At 42.9% G+C, this 21,488-nt stretch overlaps 1 protein-coding gene across 3 annotated transcripts in view; it reads right to left on the reverse strand.

Annotated features, from left to right (window-relative positions):
* The window catches only part of LOC119647734 (peroxidasin), a 215,687-nt gene that overhangs the window by 47,693 nt on the left and 146,506 nt on the right, over window positions 1-21,488 (reverse strand). For all 3 annotated transcript variants that reach the window (XM_038048843.1, XM_038048841.1, XM_038048842.1), the window contains exon 7: window positions 15,962-16,177. In XM_038048843.1, the coding sequence (XP_037904771.1) occupies window positions 15,962-16,177 (216 nt within the window). The remainder of the gene's footprint in view (window positions 1-15,961; window positions 16,178-21,488) is intronic.

A 21,488-nucleotide genomic window follows, 5' to 3' on the forward strand; every position in this document is an offset into this window, starting at 1 on the left:
AAATTTGAGAAGCTCACCTATAGAAATATAAACCCATCTTTGTTTGGAGGAATATGGGAAAGATTTCAGGACTGAAATCGGGCATGACCTTCAGGCTAGGCAGAAAATTGAAAGGTGTTCAAAGTATCTTTCGAGTTATTTTCGTAAAATTGGTTCACTTTGTGTGAAGCGACCCTTTGAATGTTGATAAGAGAAGCTGTCTCGCTTTATGGACGCTTGCTTATCAAGTCTTTTTTATGCATAAATGAGCAGCCGATATCAAAAAGTATCGAAGTCCTACACGGATATTTGATATTGGACTAAAAATAGGAGAGGATGGACACTTTCAATAGAAATTTCAACTAATTTCACTGTTTCATGTTTTCTACCCTTTAGTCTGGAGCTATCAAAAGTTATTACAGATACGTCATTCTTGCGCTTTTTCAGATACTTCGCTCTCAGATACTTTATTGCAACATTTGCGAACTAGACATGTACAAATGAATTCTCGTTTTGACTGTACCGCCTTCATGCGAAATAAATCACAGAACGTCTGTGGCGTTCTATTAGGAGAGAGGCAAATTACAATCCTGTCACAGGCAGTCAAAGTATCGATTGATCAACGGCTGCAACAGATAAGCTTGTCGTCGTTCTAAATATCATTCATCATCAGAAATATGTCAAAGGCTTCATCTATTCCAGGTTCGTGCATGCTATCTTTGAATCTATCCGGGCTATTGGCATTGCCTTCATTTCGGCACAGCAGAACACAGAAATCAGAATCACGATAGATGCCGCATCTATACTACAGACGTGAACATGATTAATACGGTCCATGAATTTGAAATGCGATAGATAAGCGATTGGGGGAGGGAAGTATCTCAAAGTTGTTGACACAACGTTCTATGAAGTGAAAAATCATTCTGTATAGTGTATTATAACATGACACGATTACTTCTAATGGTGGTTGTGTTTATATCGAATATAAATCATTTTTATTTCAGGGTAATTGACAATAAATAAGGAGCATTCCAGGGTGAAAAAAGTATTATAGAAATGGGGATGTCAAGCGGATTTTCTTTACACAGAGTTTTGGTGAAGATATCTTTATGATTAGCAAGAATGATGATGAGGTGGTCAAAGGGTAGTATAGGTCCCAGGGCGAAACGTGGATTGGTACCCACGATGGAGCATAAAACCTGAGAAATGCCTGCTGAACCAACACCAACAGCTCTACTACCAAACCCTATCTCCAAGTAGGGAAGGAGCCCGTATTCAGGCGATACGTTGGCTCCCATAGCTTACACGAAAAAAACAAATGATAACGGACTGCGGATTATTCAATTAGCAGGGTCACAAGAAATGGTTGTTGGAAATACCTGGTTTGCGTGGAAAGCGGTCTACAAACATACGTCGGCCTCTCCAAATGGGACCACTTTCAACCAAATTGACCACGTGTTGATGGAACGCCGCCACCTCTCAGCCTTGATGAATGTCAGAACATATAGGGGGGCCAATATAGACTCGGATCACTATCTCGTTGGCATGGTGCTCCGAGCTCGAATAACAATACCACCTAGAATCCCCTCTGACAATCAGGTGAGCGTGAACACTGAAGCCATCCACAACCCAATCCTCCGCAACACCTATAAGAGGGAAATGGATGCCGCAATAACCGCAGTCAACAGAGGACCTGGAGATGAAGCATCAACAAATGATCTTCACAATCACCTGAATCATGGATACGCCCACAAACATACTTGGCCCCAGCCGCAAAAGGAGTCGGAATGGCTGGTTTGACGATGAATGTAAGCTAGCAACGGAACGGAAGAATGCCGCATACCGAGTAATGTTGCATTCTCAAAGAATGCGGGCACACACAGAGACTTATTACGAACTCCGTCGAGCGGAGAAGCGACTTCACAGACGGAAAAAGGAAGCCTGGGAGAACCAACAAGTCTGTGAACTAGAAAAGTACAGGGAGCAACCGCACCAGGCGCGGAAGTTTTACCAACAAGTCAGCAGGATGAAGCCTTATACACCCCGATGCTCATCTTGGCGAGACAAAGAAGAAATCTGATTTCCGACAGAATGGGCATATTGGAGCGATGGGTTGAGTACTTTGATGAGCTACTGAACCACCAGAACATCGGCGAGTTGGAGGTCCCGCTAACTGAAGACGACGGACAAATACTGCCACCACCAAGTTTAGGAGAAACAGTCCGTGCAATTCATCGGCTAAAAAATCATAAGTCGCCAGGAGCCGATGGAATTACAGCCGAATTGGTTAAATATGGAGGCGACCAGTTACACCAAGTGGTTCACCAACTTGTGCTCAAGGTATGGGACAGCGAATCAATGCCTGACGATTGGCAACGAGGCATTATCTGTCTCATACATAAAAAGGGAGATATCACACAGTGCAGCAATTATAGAGGTATCAGGTTGTTGAGTACCATCTATAAGATATTCTCCACTATCTTGCTAGGCCGGATAGCCCCATATGCCCAGAACATCATTGGCCCATACCAAAGAGGCTTCACTCCAGGCAAATCAGCAACAGATCAGATTTTCTCTCTGTGGCAGCCGATGGAAAAACTGTTGGAATATGGACAACAGTTGCACCATTGTTCATCGACTTTAAAGCCGCCTATGATAGCATAGCCAAGGTAAAACTGTACACGGCCATGAGAGAATTCGGTATCCCGACGAAATTAAGAAGACTGACTAGGCTGACCCTGACCAATGTGCCAGGTCATATAAAAGCAGCAGGATCACTCTCAAGACCATTCGACATCAACAACGGTCTACGACAAGGGGATGCGCTATCATGCGTCCTCTTTAACCTGGCCCTCGAGAAGGTGATCCGTGATGCTGAGGTAAATGCAAGTCCACTAGTAAATCAAGTCCACCCAACTACTGGCCTATGCTGACGATATCGACATCATGGGAAGAACCACCCGAGACGCCTTCATCCAGATCGAGCAGGCGGTAATTGGCGCGAGATCTTGTGCTGCACATCAATGAAGGCAAGACAAAATATATGGTGGCAACGTCGGCACCGAAGACGAATCAACCAACAACATCAAACCGCACTGGTCAAACACGAAGAAGAATAAAGATAGGAGAATATAACTTTGAGACCGTTGATAATTTCTCCTATCTAGGGTCGAAAATCACAACCGATAACAGCTACGATGATGAAATCTGCGCACGGTTGTTGTCAGCCAACAGAGCCTATTCCAGCTTACAAAGACTGTTCCGCTCGAAACGTCTCACCATAGGGTCAAAGCTCTTACTGTACAAGACTATGATCTTGCCAGTCCTCATGTATTCCTCGGAAACTTGGGTTCTTAGCAAGAAGAATTGCGAACTCTTGACCGCGTTCGAGAGAAGACTCCTCCGAAGAATTTTTGGCCCCCTACATGAGGATGGACGACTCCGTAGCCTACACAATGACGAAATCTATGAGCGATTCCATGACCGTCCGGTTGTGGATAAAATCCGGCTCAATAGGTTACGGTGGGCGGGTCACGTAATCCGTATGGATGAGGATGATCCCACCCGGAAAGTCTATAAGGGCAATATCTATAGTAGAAAAAGAAGACGAGGCAGACCCTGCCTAAGACGGAGCGATGGCGTGGGTCAGGACGCCAGACAGCTTTTAGGGATATCGAATTGGTGGCCCTCGGCGCAAAACCGGGATGTCTGTAATCCGTATGGATGAGGATGATCCCACCCGGAAAGTCTATAAGGGCAATATCTATAGTAGAAAAAGAAGACGAGGCAGACCCTGCCTAAGACGGAGCGATGGCGTGGGTCAGGACGCCAGACAGCTTTTAGGGATATCGAATTGGTGGCCCTCGGCGCAAAACCGGGATGTCTGGAGGTCCTTATTAAGGCAGGTCTAGACTGGATACCGGTTGTTGCGCCATTGATGATGATGAAGAATGATGATGATTAACCAACTGAAATTATGAGCCCAGTAAGTATTACGCATTACACACATAAAATTCATCACGAAAGTCTACGATCCCCCAATACCGAGAAGATATATATGCTTTACCAATAGAAGGCACAACACCTGAAGTAATATTGAAATGTCTAGCTTTAATGCAACTTAAATTTTGGCTGAAAATAGGACCCATAGGAAGGTAGGTAGGATTAACAAGAAAGGAAGAATCCAACTACACTGAGGTGGATAGGTGGTAAGGGTGGCCTGTGAAGCTAAATCTACGGAATTCATGTTCCTAGCTTTTTTGAATTATTAAGGGGGTTATCCCGTGTGTCGGGTTGGAGAAATCGATTTTTTTTGTTTTTGCATGCATTGTATCTATATATAGTGGAGAATATGTGGGCAAAGGGATTTTCCGATATTCCGAGTCGTTCAGAAATTACACTGTTAAACAGGTAAGGAGTTTGCAGCAGCGGCTAGAGTACTCTATGAGAAAGAGCATCGAATGGTTTTTTACCTGCTAGTTTTTTACCTGAGCCTTATAAATTCGAACACAGGTATAAATATAAAAAGATGGAAAACCAATCAATTGTCTAAACTTATTTGCTGTTTGGAATAAAAAGAATAATCCAGTCTAGAGTGAGCACTGAAAGGCTTTCAAGCTACTCAGTTATATTTTGTTGTAAGTATTGTGCTTTTTGTGTGTTCAGTGATTTTTTTAAATGGATCGTACGAAGGGAGATCGCTTTAAGGTTCAACGTCATGCTCGCACTAAAAAACGAGTATTTCATGGGAATCGATACTTATCAGAGAAGAAAAAGGACTTCGCATCAATATCAGCAAAGAAACTTTTAGCAAGCATGAACATGGATGTTCCAATTGCGACAAGTTTTGTATATTGTATATTGGGTTTTGCTGGAATTTTCTCCGGTATTTCTGCAAATTTCTGTAGATAATAAAATATACGTAGTAGCAAGTAGCAAGTCGGGAAACAGGAAGCTAGACACTTCAGGTATGAAAGGTTTTGTGTATTTCTTTTATAAAGAGATTTGAGTGTGCATTTGTCCCATTAGCATGTAGCATATATTATGTGAAAATAGCCACTTTCAAGTGATATTGACATTCATAGTCTTGAATTTGCAGAGGAGCGACAGTTTTGACCTAGTGTAACTTTGTTAGTAATAGTACGATTTTCACCAAATTTGGCAGGATCATGCTCCATACTATAGCCTACATTGCTATTTTGTGATTCTAGGGTGAACTTAAGGTGGGTTTTCCTGACAATTACTAAACATTATAGTAATATACTATTATTAGCTTTATTTGAACAGCTATCCGTATGGAGGGTATTTCGCAGCCTAGGCACCATATAGTGGCAGCCCCCTGATTTTTTTCAGATTTTTCGGTTTGGTAGTTCCTGAGAATGGGTTCGTTATAAAAATGACTACTTTCAACCCCCCGCACCCCCCTTAAATTCGACGTAAAAAGATGTAACTCACTATATGCATGAGCGTTCACAGTTCCCACCTTTCTACCAAATTTGGTGTCAATCGCTATAACCGTGTCCGAGAAAAATGCGTGTGACGGATAGACATACAGACAGACGGACAGACAGACAGACAGTAAACCGATTTTAATAAGGTTTTGTGTTTACACAAAATCTTAAAAAAGGAATGCGTAGGACATGTCGAGAAAAGAATGGGAACGCGGCTTAGAAATGCAGAGAAGAATCACAAAGGCATTGGTGGAAAAGGGGCTGGAAAACTTACTGATAAGGTAATTAACGACCTCACTGCATTTTTTGGGCTAGCTATTCGTCGACACGCAAATTCGATAGAAGGAATGAATCAACTTTCTTCCATAAATGTTCTACAGACGAAAATCCTCAGCATCAAAATTGTCCAGTAGGCGAGGACAATTGGTGCAAATGGCGCAAAGCGGAAGCTAAAAGAGAACTAGATAGTTTCCACCACGAGTAGGCACCTTTGACTGAAATAGTTCAAACAGTCATCAATCCAATCTACGAAGATTTGTCACGAGATGATCTCTTGAACAGATGTTTAGGAGCAGAGACCCAGAATAACGATGAGTCGTTAAATGCATTGATCTGGACTTTCGCTCCTAAACACCTTCATTCTGGGGCCAAGGTCGTAGAAATAGTCACTTTTCTGGCTGTAATTATTTTCAATGAAGGATTCAATGGCATTCTCAAAATCCTAGTGATGTCCTAGGGATGTCAAGTTGGTCACATATGTCAGGTTTATGTCGACCGCCGTAATGAAGCGCGAATTTGGCGGTCCGAACGACGATCGACTGACCTCGCTAAAAGAGCCAGAATTGAAACCAGAGAGCAACAATCGGCCTTACAAGACTTTTTTGAAGACACGGAGGGTGCTCTCTATGGACCAGGTATAGCAGATTAAAGGTGAGTTAAAATCTTGAAAATCGGCTGCCACCATAGCTCAAAATCTATCCAACCAAATTCTTTGAAATTTTCACGACTTCTTTAATACATATTTCTACGGTCCGCAAACTAGGATAATTGCAATCGGACGGGTAGTTTTTTTTTATTCATAAAAAAAAGCCATAAAAAAACACTAAAATCCAAAAAATTAAGTTTAAAAGCCCAAAAAAAATTTACCTTTTAATATTTTCTAATTATCCTAGTTTGCGGACCGTGGAATATTGTCCACACTAAAATGCCGTTTACTTTTTTTTTCCTCAGATAAACACATATACTAGAGATATCAGTAAACATATGGTGAAAAAATCACGTTTCTATCTTTATCCAGTCCTCCAAAATAATTTTCAAAAAAAGGCAAAAACGGCCTTCACACGGGATGACCCCCTTAAGGAGTTTCTCCCTTAGCAAGAGAAGATTTGTGATCATGTACATAGATTTATAAATGCGGCCTTATTCCAAGGTGTACCTGATAAGACCCTCAAGATCACAATGAAGATTAGATCAGACAGAGGAGTACGAACCATCAATATCACAAAATTCGTTTTTTTTTTGCAAGGAGTGTCAATGTCGAAGCTATAGCTAGAGGTTTCGCACTCGCTAAAAATATCCCCGGATTTTCCCAGAACTGACCGCTCTTGAGAATATCATTGAAGTATTGCTTTGCTTGGCGAATTTGACTTTATATCCTCGTGTTTTGAGAGGCAGCTCTACCCATTCTAGCTTACTTCGGTAGCTCGTTTTGCATTTATACAATTGCGGATGCAATTGCATCCTGCATCCATCCCTAAACGTTCATGTTTCTTACTTCGTTTGGGGCTCTCGGTAGTGAAACCACATCCGAAACAATTGAAGGTATCATCTAATCTAAAGCGGCGTGACCACTTTTTAATATAGTAATTGGTCAATCCATGCTCTAAGATTAAGATCCAGACCCTTTGAAGATCACTGCGTTTCTCTATTTTGCACACCCATCCATGCCTTTTCCATGGTACACAATTTCGATTGAGATCATGCCCGCCACTCAGAGCCATTGCAAGATCTACCCAACTCATCTGCTTCCATCTCCGAGAATCTGCAAACGCTTCCACCCCACAGGCGGCACGTATAGCCGAACGGATCACTTCAACTATAAACGATCTCTGACAGTGCTTCCGTCTGTCAACGTTCCTGCTCCCTAAAACTTACTTTGGCGTCAATCATCATCTCCTAATAATTGATGGCTGACTTAGAGAAGACCGTATATCTACCGATTTCCACTTTGAGAGTGTTCTTCTTTCTGCAGTTGGTAATCAAGAGAGCTTTCGTTTTCTTATCAACCAGAGTCAGCTCAATCCTTCCCAGTCCTGACTGGGACCACCACCTCTGCTGGGTATTTTGCAATCAAAACCACAGCGAACCTATCCGCTAAACCGTAGCCTTGTCCTATCCCCTCCGTCCCGTAACAGAGAACCTTCTTCCAGAGGCAATCATCTATCATTTCAGCCGATGCAGTTACGGATGGGACAGTAATTCTCAGCAAAAGTGGGATTGCCGCTTTTGTGAATGGGGATGATGAGAGCCTTTTCCACAGGTCAGAAAAATGATCCTCTTCGAGGTTTTTGTTGAAAATAAGGAATAAGGGAAGGGAAATGAACTAATTAGTTTTAAGCAAAAATAGGTTTCGAACACTGTCGTAGCCAGGGCTGATATTGGCGTCAAGTTTGCCAATGAGGTACTCGACAAGAAGAGGGGTAAGGAGGAATAATTAGCGATGTGGGGGAGAAGAGGAAGTAGGAAAAGGAGCAAAGACTGAAGGGGCAAAGTAAATCACAAGATAGTTGGCGAATTTAACTGAGGAACCAGAGAGTGTAATGTGCGGAAGGGATAGCTGAGCAGGACTGCGATAGTTGCGAATGTGGGACCAGACAGGTTTGAAGTTTCCACACTGAACTGAGTCTTCAACACTGATCAGATATTCATTTCTGGACTTAAGTATTATTACCCCGAAATCAGCGTAGGTTCTAGAGAGGAGAGGAACTTCTTCTTCGCAGTATGTTTTTGACGTTTTTTCTGGACCTTTGTGGTGAACCAGAAGGCAGCGATTTAGGATGGGAGAACAGAGAAGAAGATCAGATAAAGTGGTATTGAAGGTGTTCAGTGCTTGGTTACACGTTAATGGAGAGAGGAGGGAACCCAGTTGACTGTCGCCAGCGCCGAGTTCAGACCTTTGAAATTTGGCTCAAAAAAGTTAGATTTGCGAGGCTTCCGCGCGACATTAGTGTGGAGTCGGAATATCTGAGCACCTCAAGAGCAGGATGATGGGTGTCAGGGCAACGTAAGAGTGGCATGAGAGAGTTGGGGAAGGCAACGCATCGGAAGGTTAGAGAGGACAAGATCAAGAGTGCGAGGTTTTCATGAAAATGGATAAAGGAAGGGAAAGGTGGGTGGAGTTGTTAGGGTAGGAAGGAAGGAGAATAGTAGGCCAGGAAGAGCATAGGAAGATTAAAGTTGCCACAGAGGATAAAAGGAAGTGGGAAGTGAGGGAAACAAAAAAATTAGCATTTCTGATAGTCTGTCGAAGAAAGAAGGGGGCTGAGGGAGAGAAAATATACCCAAGATATGATAAACAGGCATACATTTGGCCGAATGACACTATTATTATTATTAAATACTTTGCTGGGAAGCTCAAGTCATCATTACAAAACATTGTAAAATAGTGTATGTTTGTATTAGAATTGGGGTAATACATCATCATTATCAACGGCCCAATAACCGGTATCCGGTCTCCAGACATCCCCCTTTTGCGCCGAGATCCACCAATTCGATATCCCTAAAAGCTGTCTGGCGTCCTGACCTACGCCATCACTCCATCTCAGGCAATGATGAGATGTGGGATGTCACGTAATTGAAGCCTCAATTATTGCACAACGAAAATATCATTACCACCAGTGGAATGTGTAGGTGGTAATTCAGTCGAAATGGAATTGAAGTTTGGTCAAAGATATTAAAATATGCAAACTCACTCGCAACTTTTCAATAAACCACACAGAAATAAGGCCGGGGATCTGCAAAGTTCGAATGGAAAATGAATGTCAATTTACCCTCAAAAGTTTTCATCTCTGCAATGATATAGAGTTTCCATTTCAAAGGGGCCCGGTATCTTTCTAAGGATATGGATTTCATGTAAATTTTATTGATTCCCATGTGGCAAGAAGTTCATAAAAATGAGAGTTTTAAGCAGCACGTGCAGTATACTTGCAAGGATGACCCCGAATATGGGGGGTCGCCGTATATCTGTGGGGGTGATTATAGCCGGGATTATCAACTGCATCTTGCTGAATAGAGTATCAATTTGGGAAATGGTATTGCATGTTTTATGTAGTACATATAAATTAAGTTTGGCCTTTAGAAGAACAACCTTGAGGGTATATACTGCTGTCAGGACTGTCTTAGATAAACCAGTATCCCTCATCTCGAAGATATTTCCAATTGACATCTTGGCAGATGAGATGACGCCCATATGCTTTATAACACGAAGTCTAGTTACGATAACGCAACTGAAGCACGCCGAAAGGAAGAAATTTATAAATGAATGGTAAGATTGATGGGGAGTGGTTAGAGTGAAAACATGAGGAGATCAAATATGCTCTCACCCACTTTCTTACGGAGCTTGGAGGACAACGAAAAATGGAATGCGATCAACTTTACAATCGGATCTATTCAACGTAAACTACAAGAACTAGAAGAGACCAGGAAAAAGCGACTACCACCGCCGTGCATATGTAGAAGAAAGAAGACCTAGTCAGAGATAGATAATTCTGTGCCGTGGTGGTTTTAGTGGGTAAAGATCCTACATCTTCACTTCCGGGTAGATATACAGACAAAGGGGTAGTGAACCGATTTTATTGCGTTACACAAAGCCTTCAAAACTTCAAAAACAGGAAAATTGACAAGCTTTCCAGATAACCCTTGAAATTTTTTCACACACAGGTATTGGAGCTGGGTTTGATGTGACGTTTGGTCACCCACTCGGTTAGTAATTAGGATCACCTCCAGGCTCGATTTTATGTACGCTATCAACATCTTCAACAACCGCAAAGAGAGCATTCGAAAAATCATTGTACATAAGGTTCCATAGGAGATTATCTAACGCTGAGACCTATACTCCTGCCGAGACTGTGCACTCGACTAATCTTTTCGAGAGGTACAGAGATCTCGACTAGCTTAATCAAGTAACTGGAGGCAGCTGTTTTTGTATAGTATGGTAGTGTCATCAGTCAGCTTTAGAACTATGTCTATGGGGTCAACTATTGAATGAGCCTGACGTGTCACTCTGATAGGGCATGCCCATATTCTATGACAGGGGGAAGTCTGTTATTAATTACCCTTTCCCGCAAGTTGGGCGGCATGAAGATTCTACCGTGAGACGAAAACTCCTTCTCCCATGTATGCCTCTAAAGCGTTGGTAATGATGCTCTTTACAGCGATTGTAGTAGGTTTACTGAGGACGAGAGCCAAATTGAGGTCCGGTAGACCTGTGCAGGTTCTTATAAAAGTTAATTATCACAGACATGGTGATGCAACGGCGCATCGGAAGCATGAACCACAACGGCATTATAGTGGTGAAAACGTCCAGTGCTTGTTTATACTTCACCTTCTTTCTATCGTGAAGAAGTTGCGAGATGGTCAGTTATGCTGTTCGTTCTCCTCCACCCTCTTATCTTCTTCATAACAATCCTGTACGTTGTTACCCGGAGGTTAAAGTTGGGGTGCTTCTAAACCTGGATTGGAATCTCGTAGTCAGAATTCTGTCAGAAACTGGTTCTCAGGGCAGGTCGACATAGCACTCGTATATGCTACCGCCAGGCTTTCCGGAGCACAAAACCACATCGCCGCAAGAGGGAGAGGAACACTTTCTTGAGGACCACCATCTTACTTCGCTTAGGCTTATAATGCCTAGCGAAGATCGTCGCAATCCTCGTTCGAGTTTGAGAAAGCAAACATTCTGGAGGCTCTCAGCACCGTTGTCGAGGACTGTACGCACATTCAATTCTTCACTACTCTACCGTTCTCAATAATTTTATCAGTCATGACATCCCTCCTTATGCGGATGTCACAGCCTTGGGTGGAAATGTCTCATACCGCAGTAACTAGTTATTTGGCTTTGGATTTTGCTTGGAAAATCATTAACGATGGTCGGTACAAAATATGAGATATTTATCGTCAATCTCAGGACAGCTGACGGAACTTGCCACTCGACAGTAGAAAAACTATCGCATTAGACGCGTCAAACAGAATCGGTATTGTTCCTCCTTACGCCGTTTTTTACGTTGAATCTGTACCTTGGTTCTGATTTTGTGTTGAAGTGCAGAATCGCACAAGGATTATTTGCACCTTCAGTTTGTTCAATAGACAATGTACAGGATGTCAACCAACACCAGGTGACGACACACCCTCGAACAAAACAAAATGCTGTCACCGGCATTTTTCCGTCTTTTGAGCCAAGCCCTACAACACAATGTTAATAATCAAACATAGGCACTCCCGCCATCGAGCAGCAATTCTATATAGAGGTCGATCGAATGCTGGTTTCGCGAGTCATTGAAAAATTGCCTTGCCTTGATGCGCGTAAGGTGAACAGTGTCACTCTTATCCTTCACCTTTCATAGAGGGGATTTTCAACCGTCCCCCGAAGGTTAGATTTATTTCAAGTCCAGATCTGAAGGTTGCTTTCTGGCAAATTCTACTGAATGAGACGTCCAAACATAACATTGGTTTCATAGATCCGGGACGATGAAGCAGTCAAACTTTTATGGTAGACTGGCCAGATGGGAATTGAAGCTTCAGGGTTTCTCGCTTCCTGTTACACATCGAACATCTTGTTCCAGATTCTCTATCTCGTATCAAATCACCAGCGAAAGTGGTTGCTTTTGAGAGAAACGAGAATGCCGAGAGTTCCATCAAACTCCCTAATTTACAATTTTTACACTAAAAATTGGTATATATCATGTTATAGCATGCTATAGAAGATAAGCTGTAAGGGCAATAGGTTTGCAAGCTTCGGATTCTGGAGAAGCTGACGCTCAGATGATCGCCTGTGCCCATGATCATCTTTTGAGTGCACATGATGTGGTTGGTTAAACCCTGCGTTGACTGCGGACTAAAATGGTTTCATAGGTCAGGAACCACATCCGTAATTGTGAAACATTCTAGGCGTCAAAAGCTCCCAACCAAACGCTCCGACGTCCAATGGGAAGAATACTCATTTCCGATCGGGTATTTCAAAGCTTGTATATCAATGTGATCGGCTCATATCCCAGATCACGCTTCGGAAACATAGGTCCAATAGTTGTTCTCGATTCCTCTCGAATTTTTCATCCTTGGAGCCGATTAAATGATTTACCGTGAACATGCCAAGCATTACTTGGGGAAGAGAATCTTTTACGTATTTGGAATCCCAGCACCCCATTATTATACAGTTTAGGTATGTGAATTTCAACGATCTTTTAACCAGTATTGCAAAAGTCTGCCACGAGGTGGCACCAGAAAATACTGTACTTAGTATGACTTGCTCGCCGTGATGCAGTAGTCGAGTGATCAAACCTTATATGTAGGCGATTAAACCCGAGCCTGCACGGAGGCTAATCTGAAGTGGCTTTGGCCACGAAACCTTACTAGGGGTATACCGGTAGCATTGGAACCGGGATAGACCTCTGAATTTATGTATTTTAGGAGAATTCCTGATTTATGCACTTTCAGCCCGATTATCAGCGGCTAGCCCCCTAGTGGGAGTTTCATGGGGTTGTAGTTAACGTCGAAGCGGACAAGACCTTCGGGCCACGAGTTGCGGTTGAATTCGGGTTCTGTACTCCGTAGTTTGGTAGAGATTTAGGAAGAACCTGCATCCTCTAGTATGAATGCTGAGCCATCTACTCAGTATAGACTTATACCATTGTTCTTGTTACAGCGAGGCTCTGATTGTGATCATAAAATTAATCAGTTTCTTCTCCATGGGGTTAAGTTTATACTACAGGAACTCATATTAAGCCAGGACCTAATTCCCCCGGTCAGGGAAGAGGTAGATGCTGCAGAATACAATGATGTCAGAAGTGTATACCGAAAAAATTTACATGTGGTCGCAAATCTTTCGATGGTCCTGTGAAAGACATTAACCGTCGGTTTCTCATCCACGATGATGAACAACTGGAGCGGTGGAAGGAACACTTTACGGTTCTTAATTGTTTCACATCCAGTGAAGTTCCCCCTCTTGTGAATGAAATGGCTAGTCACCGTAACATGCGGGTAAGGACTGTTCCTCCAAGCAGAAGAGAAATCATTTCGGCCATCAAACAGAGTAAAGCCGTTGGATTTGACGGTCTCCTTGCAGAGTGCAGGTGCAGCGATAAATACTGCACCTGCAATTACTGCAGATGTGCTGCTTATATTCGAAGGAAATCTTGGGAATCCGGAACCTTACCTAGAGAGTGGAAGAAGGGGATGATCATTAAAATTCTAAACAAGGGGACCCGTTTTGAGTGTGACATGTATGTGTCCAATGTACTGTGGCATCTTTCATTAAACACCTCTACTATGCTGAAGTAATCTGTTTGTTCTCTCACCGCGTCATGGACCCTGACCAGATTGCTTTGGATTTGAAGAGTAAGGCAAATAGAGTAGGACTGAAGATAAATACAAGCAAAACTAAGGTTCCCAGTCTGGCGGGTCACTGCAATCTCCTTATCTGCATTAAAAGGGGGGGGGGGGGCATTGAAGGCGTCGATCAATTTGTATATCTAGGAATCGAGATTCCTGTTGCATGTTGCCCGACGTATTAACAACGCAAGATCCGCTTGCGCTACCTTGTATAAAATCTGAAAATGCAGTTATCTCAACACCAAGATAAAGTTAAGACTGTTCTTGACTAGTGGTGTTTGTGTGTTGCTATATAGGAGTAGCACGCGGAAAGTGATCACCACTGTCATTGCCTGCCTGTGTCATCAGAGTACGCGCTATTTCAAATGAAGAACTTGATCAGCGCACAGGCCAGACACTCGTACGCACTGTGGCAGTGAATAGGTCACACATTAAGGAGGGGAGATAATTGCATTAGCCGACGAGTGGGTTTCCCCATGAGTACCTGACGCAAAATAGTAGAGGAGGAGTGTGGTCATCCTAGGGAGTCCTGGGGTGAGTTGAAGCGCATTTCAGCGATCGGCAAACGATGGCGCTTAGTTGCGGTTGACGCACTATACCCCACTAAACGGTAAATGGCAATCATACATATATCTCCTCTCTAGGTCGACTCCGGCTAACCAGGATGGTCTCTGAACATCGATAATTCACAATAGTCAAAACACAGTATGGAAAATCTACTCAGATAAATTGATTTAAACAGAAAAAGTTTCGCGAGTGGTCATTGTTCTATAGCAACAAAGATTGCTTCTTGTGAGTAAGAGTTCGTTTTTTGGACATTTAATTTAGATGATTCATCCTGAACGTAGTAATCCACACCTTCATTACAAAATTAATGGGAAAATACACTTTTTATGACGCTGATTTTCTGGACGCTGATTGCCAATTGAAGAATCTTTTCCCACACCTCGCGAAGGGCTTCTCTACGGGATAATTACTCAACTCTTACTTCCATTAATATGCAATTCCCAGGAGCCTTTCATTATTTAGTCGCAACTGTTTCTGACAAATACGAACGGAAATTGAATGGGCTGTAGTGGCGCATTACATCACTCATCCTGGCACAGGATTGTGCAGACAGGAACTCAATGTCTGGTCCTAATGTAGCTTCCTCAATATACATTATAGTTATGTCTCGACATCATAATTCAATTTACACTCAACAAAGGAAATCGACGATCCCTTCCTACCAATACAACACAGTAAAATCGATATTCTGTTTTATGGACGTTCGACATGTCCTTTGAAATATATTACAAGAGTGCAGTGCACCCAGAATTGACTTTGTGTTATTCAATCACCAAATTTATGGCATAACTTAAAACAATAAAACTTTAGTTCGGGTTTAGGGTTTTGAAGGGAAATTGATTGAAGTTACTGGAGCGTTTTATGTGATGTAAGTCAGGAAGGTTTTAAAGCCCACGTCCAGGCAGGAGCGTTGTGGGCAATAAGGCCTTGGCCCCACTTTCATCCCTCTACTATCCCATGGAATTAACGACACGCACATATTTATGTAGGATCCTGTGGTTCTAGGAAACAACTGTAGAATATTCAATTTATGTCCCTAATTTCGTCAATGAATCCAATTTTCCGGTAGATATTCCTTTTAATACAAATTTTTGAAAGGAACTGGAAATTCCGTGTTGGCTGTTACGTACCCTCATCACACATCCTTGCTAATTGCATTTTTTTCTCTAAAGGTAACTGAATATCGGTTCCAAGTATGAGTGTATCTAGAGGGCGTGTGCAAACTTTAGTTACTTTTGATTTGCATATCTCACTCAAATGAAAAGAAACCAAAACTAGAAGCTCAAATTATTGATGACTCTAAAAGATTCACTCAAAACACTCGAATCAATCAACTCAACATATCTTAACTGTCGCAATCTTACCTGTATCTGATTCCTTGATGTGTTGAATTTGTAGCTCTGTGTTACCTTCACCAAATTTTATTCGATTTGTTATTAGGTTGGATGGTGTCAATTCAGTTCCATTACGTTTCCAGAAGATTTTCGGTTCAGGATTGCCTTCGGCATCACATTCAAGGATAATCGTTGCGCCACTCATCACTTTTTGACTTTCCGGTTCCCGGATGAACTTCGGAACCTCTGTAAAGGTGAAGAAGGTTTCATTTATTGTACATAATATGGGTTGAGATATTTTATGGATTTTCCGACCTCGAAAAATCTTTGGCAATAAATTCAGGGTATGCTGAGAAATTATATATGTGAGTGTGGTAACCGTTCGTAAATTTTGTTTCCAACAAGTTAAGAGGGTGGAGAGATAGAGAGGGATTTCCTTAACTTATGGTTTTTGAACTTTCATTCGATGCTATTCCATCCATGTAAGTTTTTTTTTGGAAATTCTTTAGTTAGTTTAGTTTATGGCGCTCATCCAGGATTACGAATCTGAACTAGCATCATCGGATTTTGTGAACATTCAATCATAATAAAACAGAAGCGTCCTTCCATTGGAAGACACTGAGATCGATTTGTAGTTGGAAGGAAAATTAAAGATTAAGATTCAGATATGTGAAGAAAATTCTTGTTAAAATTGGTTGATTTTCTCGGTACAGATGGGTTCCCAACGTCGATTCTGGGGCCTTTGATAATTTAATATTCCGCACCTCATAAAGAAGTATTTATTAGTGGTTCGTGTTTATTACATGTCAGTAATCCATAGGATACAGGTGACTGCAGAACATACATCTGCTTCCTTTCCAAATTTTACAGTGAACACCGATATTTTGTTTCCTTCCCCCAATAACTACATCGTCCAGTCGTCACTTTGGTCATATGGGTTTGCTAAGATACGTAATTTCTTCTTCTTTCTCAGCGATTGACGGATCCTGTTGAGGGATCCTAACTCCGCATCCACTTGATGTCAGACCGGACCAAATGGGGCCCCGAGTCTTCTTGTTTCAAACACCCCATCCTCCACTGATTTGATGTACGCGCCAATTGCGTTCTAACGTCTTTTGCATGTTACTCCTTTAAGAAGTTTTCCTTAGACTTTGGCTTTTACTATGCACCTACGGATTCTCCAATCATCCATGCATTGCAGATGCCACTGCCTTTTGCTTTTGTTAAAGGACTGAGGAATGCTGGGGCAAACACCTAACTTCTTCACAGACCCCTTACTTTGAGGCCAAGAGTTAACTTTTCAAAAAAGACGACTAGCGGTTTTATTCAGGAGAAAGGCAACTCATCAGATACTGCCTTACTTTTGCCGGGGAAACAGCGTTATCCAAAAAGATTATTTATTTATTTATTTAATTTAGCGGACAACAAACAGAGTGAACTCCAATTACTTATTGTTCTCAGGAGGAGGAGAAAGCGATAATCTTATCCTATGCTTAAAATTACTTAGAGTAGAGAAGTTAAAAGGACCAAGCTGTTGTGCGCTGTAATTTCGGCAAAGTCTAGGAATCGTGGAATGAAAATAGACTTCGGGCTCTGCGAAGGACACGTTTAAAATGTCTGCGTTACGTGTGTGATAAAACGCAGGACGGCAGGTGATGTCATTAGCGGCGGAGCAGTCCATCAGACCCGAGGAAAGTTTAAAAAATGTGCATAGATGCAGATAGGATCTACGCTGTGGAAGAAAAGGTTCAGAAAGTGGAGGCGAGAGAGGGTAGTCCACACGAGGGAAGCTTTTCTTAAAGAAAAGCGAACGGGTGAATTTACGTTGCACATTTTCAAGGGCAAAACAATCACAGTTACGGAAGGGTGATCAAATCACGGAGCCGTACTCCTCACGAGGGAATTGAAGAGAGCTAAGGAGGGTTGGAAGGAGTGAAAATCGGGGGGGGGGGGGGGGGGGGGCGAAGTATAAAGCCTGACAATTTTGCTACACGACTGGTGATTTCGAGGCAATGGGTGTCAAAGCGGAGCTTATAGTCAAAAGTGACTCCGAGGTCTTGAGTAAAATTTAAGCAGATAAGGAATGTCCGTTAAGAGAGTAGGAGAAAGAAGTGGGTGAGGATAGCGCTAAACCATTAGTCGAGTATCAACGAACTAGAGTATCTAGGTTAGATTGAATGGAAACACAGTCCATAGGCGACGATATAGCGGAAAACCGCTTAAGGTCGTCTGTATAGAGCGAAACAGGGACGAGTAAGGAAGGGGGGGGGCAGGTCGTTAATAAGAAATAAAAATAACAAAGCGCCCAAAATAGATTCCTGTGGGACGCCAGAGGAGGAGGAGAAGGAATGGGAAGTGCAGTCCGTCAAACGAGACGCGGCAGGATTGGTTGGAAACGTAAGAGGCAAGCCATAAAACAAGTAGTATGGGAACGCTTAGAGACGAGAGTTTGGATAAAAATATCTTATGATTTACAGTGTCGAAGGCTTTTGCGAAATCAGTATAAATTGTATGTACTTCTTGACGTGAATTTAGACATTTGGCGACAAAGTTGGTAAAGTCAAGCAGGTTGGAGGCAGTGGACCTACGCTTAACGAAGCTGTCTTGCTCTTTCAGTATGTGGTGGCCAAAGTGGGCGGACAACCACTCGATGGCATTTCTTTCCAGGATTTTGGAACATGTGTAGAGGTGTGATTCTCGGCAAGCGTACGATCGCCACTTTTGTGTATGGGGATGATGAGAGCCTTTGTCCACAGGCCAGGAGAATGATTCTCTTCGAGGCTTTTGTTGAAAATAAAAGATATGGGAAGAGAAATGGACTTATCAGTTTTGAGCAAAAAGAGGTTTGGAAGACCATCGTAGCCAGGTCCGACCTTGGCATCAAGTTCGCCAATGAGGTATTCGACAAGGATAGGGGTAAGTAGGGGAATGGTAGGCGATGCGGGGCAGGCGACATCCACTATCGCGAGGGATTCGGAGGGAGGGGGGGGGGGGGGAGGGAAGACTGAGGAAAAGTAGCGGCAGAGTAAATCACAAGGTAGTGAGGGGGAGTTAGCTAAGGAACCAAAGAATTTAATGGACCGAGGGGATAACGTAGAGATTTGAAAAACTAAGTCAGCATAGATTCTAGAAGACAGGAACTTCTTCCTCGCAGTCTGCTTTTGATGTAGTTTTCTGTGAACTTTAGTGGTGAACCAGACTGGGTAAAAGCGTAAGCACTTAGGAGAGGAAGGAACGTAACAAGGAAGAAGATCAGATAAAATGGTATAGAAGGTGTTGAGTGCTTGGTCACACGTATGGGGGGGGGGAGTGGAGCTGAGTTCAGACCTTCGAAGTTCGTCATACGAAACTTGAACTTGGTACGCTTCCAAACGACAGGAGAATGGAGTCGGGATATTTGAGCATCGATTTCGAGAACAGGATGATGGGCGTGAGGAGCAACGGAAGACGGCGGATGAAGGGATTGGGAAAGGCAATGCACAGGAAGGCTAGAGAGGACAAGCTATAAGAGTGCGATCTAAGCGGTTTCTAGAAAGGTTAAACTGGATGGCGCCGCAAGTGTACATGAAAGTGGATAGAGAAAGAGAAGGTGGGTGGAGTTATTAGGGAGGGAGGGAAGACCAGGAAAGCATGAGAAGATTAAAGTCGCCATAGAGGATTAAAGGAACTGAGGGAAACAAAACGATTAGGACCTCTGATAATCTGTCGAAGAAATCCTCATATAGAGAAGGCAGGCTGAGGCAGGGCAAATATACATACGATATGATAAAGGGGCATACGTTTGGCGGAATGACTCGTATGGTGACAGAATCGTAACTGGGGGAGGAGGAGAAAAAGATCATTTTGGCATGGAGAGGGGACTTAACAGCTATTAGGGAACCTCCGCCAGTTGTCTTGCAAAACGCAGTGCAGTCTCTGTCACAACGAAAGATAGAGTAACCTTCGACGAGCTCAAAATTTAAAATCCTGTCATACAGACAGTTTGAAATCCGACAGCTTGGTACTTAGACCCCTTACATTTTGATAAAATAGTGTATAGTGGTAGGAATCATTTAAGTTCGGCGAGGCAGGCGGGCGGGCCGGAAATTTTCACGAAGCTTAGTCTTCTGATAAGGTTTGACGAAGACCCCCTGTGGCTAAATGGAAGATTGGACGATAGCATCGAAGTCGTGGGGATATGTCACTTTGAAGGAAGCTATCATTCGGTCAGAAGAGCCATCCTTCGTCAGCTTCAAAAATGAAAGAGGTGACAAAGTTGACTTGGCTTTGCTTCTGATATAGGCCAGAATTTCGTCGGACGTGGTGGAGTACGTTAGCCTTGACACGAACAACTGTTTCGGAGGCGAGGCGACGTTCAATTGGGGGCCGCTCGGGCGACATGAAGTCTTTCCGACCTCATGTTGCCCGAGCGGTCCCCTGCGGTTCAGCGGTGGTGGGCGTCGATGATGCACAGGAGGAAGAGTGTGGTGGTGGTAATACAGTGACAGTAGGACAATCGCGAGAAGTGCGTAGCATAACCGATGCCGGAAGGGGACCTGTCTCTCGGATGGAGGACAGTTTTTCAGTTGGCTAGCGGACGTCATTGGGTTGATACGATCTTTTATAGACGCACTGGAATAGTGCGTGGCAGATAGAGGCAGAGTATTATCAAGTGTTGTTTGCTCCTTTATATGGCTGTATAAGCACGCCCTGAATATGAATTATGGAATGTGTTCAAATCGCCTAGTTCAGACCTAAGCATGGTAAAACTATATTTTTAGTATAAAGAGTCAAACAGCGTCATATAATCGAAGTCCGCGTACGACAGAGTCGTACAATTGATAAAGTGGTTGTGTGCCAGCCAGGAGGAGAAAACAAACCAGGTTATGGGGAGTATTTCCACGGGCGACGAGAAACTCTTGCAGTTTCTCCGCTGCCTACAATGTCTCGTCAGTACCGTCGCCAATTAAAGAGTTATTAATGCTTAATTCACCTACGATTCTGTTAACAAATGAGTCATTTGTGTATATTTTCCCAGTCTCAGTCACCCTTTTCTGTACGAAGCTTCCCTTCTCTTCCTTTCATCCTCTGTGGCGACTTTAACCTTCCTATGCTCTCTTGGCCTACTACTCCCGGCCTTTCTGTCCTCCAATATAACTTTACCCGTTCTTTCCTTCTTTTATCCATTTTCATAAACACCTGTGTACCCCTCATCTCCTGAAGACAAAGGCCGTTCAATTTGCTCCTTTTTTTAAATAATACCATAGTGGTTTTATTTGGATTTACTGAAAGTCCATTCCTGAGACACCAACTATCAATCAAATCAACGGCACGTTGTGTATTTCTACACACCATTCTGAGATTTCGACCAACATCCAGCAAAGCCATTTCATCCGGATGAGCTTGAACGTGTGTTGGCAGATTTTGCAGTTCGCATAGTAGTGAGTTGTTCAGCATACTCCACAGAAGTGGCGATAGCACACCTCCTTGGGGGCAGCCTTTTGTTGCTTTCGTTATCAGGTAGCGATCAACACCTACTTCAGCACACAGCAATCTCTGCTTTAGCATAGCGTAGAGC

This window comes from Hermetia illucens, chromosome 2, assembly GCF_905115235.1.
Source record: "Hermetia illucens chromosome 2, iHerIll2.2.curated.20191125, whole genome shotgun sequence".
In the NCBI taxonomy this organism is placed as follows: Eukaryota; Metazoa; Arthropoda; class Insecta; order Diptera; family Stratiomyidae; genus Hermetia; species Hermetia illucens.